This window comes from Crocodylus porosus, unplaced genomic scaffold (genome assembly GCF_001723895.1).
Source record: "Crocodylus porosus isolate Cpor-Errol unplaced genomic scaffold, CroPor_comp1, whole genome shotgun sequence".
Lineage (NCBI taxonomy): Eukaryota > Metazoa > Chordata > Crocodylia > Crocodylidae > Crocodylus > Crocodylus porosus.
In genome coordinates, this window is record NW_017728945.1 from 3,234,293 (window position 1) to 3,240,219 (window position 5,927).

At 53.2% G+C, this 5,927-nt stretch overlaps 1 protein-coding gene across 1 annotated transcript; it reads right to left on the reverse strand.

The window, feature by feature from the left end:
* Positions 1-211: 211 nt before the first annotated feature.
* On the reverse strand, positions 212-4,072 carry LOC109320507 (platelet glycoprotein Ib alpha chain-like). The gene is made up of 2 exons (XM_019550648.1): positions 3,969-4,072; positions 212-2,702 (listed from the first exon to the last, which is right to left on the reverse strand). Exon 2 carries the CDS (start codon positions 2,697-2,699, stop codon positions 705-707), a length of 1,995 nt encoding a protein of 664 aa, XP_019406193.1. The 5' UTR covers positions 2,700-2,702; positions 3,969-4,072; the 3' UTR covers positions 212-704.
* Between the last annotated feature and the right edge of the window lie 1,855 nt (positions 4,073-5,927).

Consider the following 5,927-nt stretch of genomic DNA (forward strand, 5'->3'; position numbering starts at 1 on the left):
GGAGGTATGGACACATCCTGCCACAGGGTGCTGACTGCTCTAGATAGGTCCCAACACCATGCATAGTAGTATTTGAGTGGCTATTGGGTGGTGGGGACTGTGGTATATGGCCTTGCCCCACTTGGGGGCACTGGCTGCAGGAAATAAATAGCCACTCTATTCACTCTACCACACCAGAACCATCAGGGACCCCAGCAGAAGAGAGCTGCTGCTTATTTGAAATGCAATCAAAGCAAGACTTTATTCTGTGGCCAGCAGATGAAGTTCCCTGACACAGGATTCACAGCAAGGTCCACTACTAACATATAATGGAAAGAACAGCCAGAGTCACAAGAGAAACATCAGCTCTGCACCCAGCTCCCATCCTGAAACAAGGGCAAAAGCCACTCCCCAAAACTGTCTGGTGTTAAGTAGAAACTTAACCGCATTAGCTAGTCATTTCAGGCTATTGCAAGGAGACAAAAGAAGGGATAGAGTTGCCCATCAAGTTGATGGATGGGTATCTGGCAGTCTAGATTCCTGGGTATTACATCCAGTAAAGAAGCTTATCAGGGGAGATGTCTAAACACTGTGATACCGCAGGCAAGGGAAGAGAGGAGTAGAGCTCAGCAGATCATAGCACCAGAGCTGAGAGCAGAACCATATTTTCTGGCTAGCAAAGCTCCCTTCCTTGACCCAAAAGGCCTCAGGCATTCTGCCCTTGCTTAGAGAGTGTTGGTGGCATATTTCACCCTGACAGCCCCGATGGCCTCCACGCCTCTGTCCAGGCTGTAGGCAGAGGGGGACCTCCCTGGACCCTCCCGTCCTCCACTCGGCAGCTGCTTGGTGATGCACTGGAAGGCAGGGACAGAGTCGTAGTTGCGGACTTGCAGCTCTTTGGTAGTGCAGAAGATGGGGGTGAGGAGTCTACGGCAGACCTGCAGCTCCTTGGTGGTGCAGAAGGTGGGGGCAGGGTGATCATAAAGGATCTGCAGCTCCTTTGTGACACAGAAGTGGGGGGGATTCCTGAGGCTCCTGAGATGCATCACAGGGGATGCGTCCCAACTCTCCTGCTCAAGCAGCTGGTAGTGCACTCTCTGCATCCATTGTGAGGCTCTTGGGGTTGGCTGTTTCCAGACCAGACATAACCAGGCCAGCCACCCAAGCAGAACCAGTGTAGGCAGCACCAGCAGCACCAAAGAGGCAAGGTAGAGCACCAGGTGGAGCAGGCAGCAGTGAGCCAATACCCAATGCCCCCACGAGTGGCCTTTTCCACCCAGGTGATGGCCCACACTCAGCAGCTTGGCCGGGGAGGTGAGACATGAACAAACGGGGGGAGGTCTTGGAGAAGGGGATGGCTGGTGATGGGGCACATGTGGCAGAGGGCTGGATGGGGTGGGTTTAAAGGTGATAGGAGGCACATGGGTGCTGAGAGATGAGATAATAGTACTAATAGTGGAAGTCCCTGGGGTACTGGGGGCAGGGGGTGAAGAGGAGGTGGAAGCCATGGTTATGGAAGGGGCACTGCTGGGAGACACAAGAGTATGGTGCTCAGTGGTAGTAGTGGGGGGTACAGGGGTACTGTTAGAGGGAACAAGGGTACTAGTGGGAGGTACAGGGGTACTAGTAAGGGGAATGGAGGTACTAGCAGGGGCTTCATGGGTACCAGTAAGGGGAACAGTGGTACTAGTGGGAGGCACAAGAGTACTAGTGAGGGGTACAGGGGTCCCAGTGGGGGGCAGAGGACTTGTTGAAGCCATGGTGGCAAAGGGGACACTAATGGGGGACATGGGAAAGTCCGTTGGCCCTGGCTCATGCCCAGAGGTGTCCCTGTCCCCCCCCTTGGAGCAGACTTGCATGAAGTGGATGACTGGGGTCCCTTTGTATCGGGCAGGTGAGTCGCATTTGACACTTTCTGCATCATTCTCCACCATTGTCTTGTCCAGCCCTTCCTCCTGGTAGTAGATGCTGCCATCGTTCTCGGTGATCCAGTCCCGCAGGTAGGCCAGGCTGCAGTCACAGTGCCAGGGGTTCTTGTCCAGGAAGACATAAGGGAAGCTATGATTCTTAGGAAAGAAGTCAGTGGGCACAGTACGGAGACGGTTCCCTGGCAGCCTCAGGGTGTCCAGTGACTCCAACTCAGTCAGCAGCCCCAGAGGCAGCTCCTCCAGGGCGTTGTTGGACAGGTCCAGGTCTTGCAGCGCAGCCAGACCCGCAAAGGCATCCTTGGGCAGCCTTTGCAGCCGGTTCCCCTTCAGATCCAACTCCTTCAAATTCCCCAGGGATCGGAAGGCCCCCAGAGGAAGATCCTTGATGCTGTTGTGAGCCAGGCCCAGGCAGAGAAGGGCAGGCAGGCCCTGCAGCGGGGGCAAGGCTCCCAGAGCATTGTGAGACAGAATGAGCTCCTGAAGCTGGAGCAAAGGTGGCCCAGCATGGAACGATTTCAAGCCATTGTGTGACAAGTCCAGGTCAACCAGCATAGGAAGGTACTGGAAGGAGCTGGTGGAGACAGACGCCAGGTGGTTGGAACCAAGCAGCAGGATGCCGGTGTCTTTGGGCAGCTGGGAGGGCACTGTGCTGAGCGCCAGCCAAGTGCAGTTGGCCTGGAGTTTCCCTTTGATGTTGTTCATCTCAATCTGACACAGCTCCCCTTGTTCCACAGCACCGGCCACAGAGACCAGGGCCAGGAGGGCCAGATGGGTGAGGGCAGGGGGCAGCATGGGCTGGGAAGAGAGAAACAGCACACTCAAGGGAGGAGCACACACACAGACACAGTCTGTCTGGACCCAGTGTGGACTGCAGCAGGATCCAACGGGCCTTTTCGGAAGCTCAGCCCAGCAGGTCTTTTCCTCTCACATCTCTACCGTGGCCAGGATGGGCCTGGATCTCACATTGCCCCAACTACACTTTTTTTACACACACACACACACACACACACACACACACACACGTGCGCGCGCGCGCGCGCGCGCGAAATGTTTTCATGTTCCAGGTCAAATGAGCTAGATCAGTTCCAAATCTTTTGAATCATTCAAAAACCATACATGACCCTACTACCAGCAAGTATCCTCTACCTCGGACTTTTCAGTCAGGAGCTTCAGATACTTCCAAATCCTTTGGCGGGCATCCTACATGCAGGCTGAAGCCCAGAGGCTTGGGGTTTGGATGCCCATGAGTTTCACTTGCCCTCAGCCTTATGGCCTCAGGAGCAAGCTAGGGAGGAGTCTCCCATTTCCACAAAGTCAGCATGCAGCCAAGATTCTCCCATTGGAAGCTGGCCAGTGGAAAGCTAACTATAAGGCTCTTGTAGGGAGTCCTGTCTACGTCTGGACAGGGGTGCCACCTCTACTACACGGTGATATTTTTTAAATGCTTTTCAGCTTGGGTTTCAGACCAGTGCAATGAGGAGGCCCACAGGAGGCGGGGTATCACAGCAATGTCAAGCTCCCCTGAGCACACACTGGCTCCAAAAATGACTGGGTCCTTAGTGCCCCTGCCCTTGCTCCTGCCAGGAGCAGTGAAGAGGTTAACTAACTCCAGGCTGACTGTACTGGGGAGCCACCTCCACTGACTCAAGATGATGGTGCCACTATATCAAAACCTCCCGCCTGATCTGCCTTGGTGCCAATGACAAGGAGTCTTTGAACTGGCGGCACCTCATCCCCACTTTTCAGGTCACTCTCAGCATTTTTGAACAACCCCCCTGTACCTCCATCTGCCCAAATAACCTTTGCTCCTCTCCCCTTTTGCTGGTGATACTCAGTCCAGCCAGGAGAAACCATTCTGCCCCACATAGTGATGCCCATCCTGGATTTGCCTGCCACTGCTGCTCAGCACCTCCTCCAGTGCTGCATACAGTGGCGGGGCAGGATACAGTGAAAGCCTCTAGCATGCCAGGAAGGCCCCCTGTACAAGTGGCTGCCCCACCCAGAAGCGGGTGCATCTCAGTGCTTGCCCCTCTGACAGGTTCATCCTTCCCCCAGACTTACCTCTGGGCTCTGATGAGGTCACTCTCCCTGCTTTGCCACCTGCTGTGGAGTGAGCTGCTGTGCTGACTGTGCCAGGACTAGTTGTGCCCAGTTCTGCTATCAGCATCTGCAGCTGCTGGGGACGGAGCTGTGGTTTCCTCTGACTTCCAAACCAGATCCTGTTACACTCCCACTTTCCCTACCCCCAAATGAACACATGGAAAGCTCACAGCAGTGTTCATTTGTGCCTCTGAACACTCCCACAACAAATCACCTCACCCTAGAAACAGCTGCACCTTTACACTAGGATACCTCTCCCCTGCCCTTTCTGGACTCACTCCCCAACTGTGTCACACCTCTCTGAACTAGGGGTTAACCCCTGTTGAGTCTGAGATCCCTCAGCCCTGCCCTGGATCTGCACCCACAGCTGCTGGGGTTTCCTAAGATGTCGAGATGAGAGCCTGGCACAGCATGTTCCCACCTCTATGCTCCTAGCAGCGAAGACCCCAGGTCAAACAACACCCTGCCACCTGGTATTTGCCACACATCATTGCCCCAACCCAGGACTGGTAGTGTCTTTGCTGTCGGCAAGGGGCCACTGGACCAACAATCATAGAATCATAGAAGTCGGGTCAGAAGGGACCTTGTAGATCTTCAAGTCTGACCCCCCGCCTGGGCAGGAGAAAAAACTGGGATCAAATGATCCCAGCTAGGTAGGCATCAATGGCATTAAACAGTCCCCACATGCCCCATCTTGGCTTCATCTCAGTATTGCACTAGTGGTCCCTGTACAACTGTCCAGCCCAGAAGCAGCTGCATCGCAGTGCCCACTGACATCCCTCTGCAATCAGTCTCTGTCTGACCCCAGAAGAGGCTTTATCCCAGCCCTAAACAAGACATCCCTATCCAAACAACCTCTGTCTCCCACCCCAGATGTACTTGAACCTTAGCATCCTATGAAAGCACCATTTTTGAGCAGCTCCTGCCACCCACCTCAGTGGCAACTGTATCTCAGTGATGTGCAAGGGAAGCCTATCTAACTTGTCAAGGGACCTTTGTATACCCATCTCTTCTGCCCCACCCCAGAGGCAGCTGCCTCTCAGCATAGAGCGAGGAATTGTCAGCCTGGTGCGGGTTAACTGTGCTCAGAGATTGTTAAGGGTTATTATTCGCTACAGAAGAAACAGCCAGAGTGTAGGCAAGGAGATGAATTAGAGGCACAGGAAAGGATTCTCCTTCGTCATCCTACCCACTGTCGGTTCTGATGGCTCTGCCCCCTCGTACAACTGATAGGAGACCGCAAAGCCTTAGTGGGGTGAGTGGGGGAGGGTTGGGAGAGCAATGAATCCTCCAGTCCAGTGGATGAAATGAAAGAGCACCAACGATATTCAGTTCAGGGTGACTGAAAGGGAGTGTGAAGGAAGGATCTGCCAAATGAAAAAAACAATCCTTTGGCTTAACCTAATATTTTTCATTTCATTTTCAGTCTATTTAAGCCTTTTATTTAGCCTCTGCTCTTTAAATTTAGGTCAATTTTTAGGCAATTTCGAAACCAAAAAAGCTTTGTTTTGCAAAATGCTCCAATAAATGTTCCAGCATTTCCAAAGCAAAAATCCATTTCATATTAAAAATGTTGACGTGAAATGGTTAGGCATTTTCCCAGATCCCCCTAATTTACCTGTATTAAATCTAAATCCACTGTTTCAGGGGGCTCCAATCCCCAGGGCTGTTGTTGGGCCTGCTCCCCCACCCCCCGCTCCATCCCCAGCGTCCCCGCCATCATGGCAGCCCTCCGCTGCCCCGCCTCCTGGCCGAACGCTTTTGGAGCCCTCTGATTGGTTGCTTCACTCAGCCAATCAGAGTGCAAATAAAGGGTTACAGACAGACAGACTAAGGATTTTATAGATATTGAATAGGAAAGGATTGAGGCAGAAGTTGGATGAGATCAGGCTAGAATAGGGAAAGAAAAGTGCAGCTAAG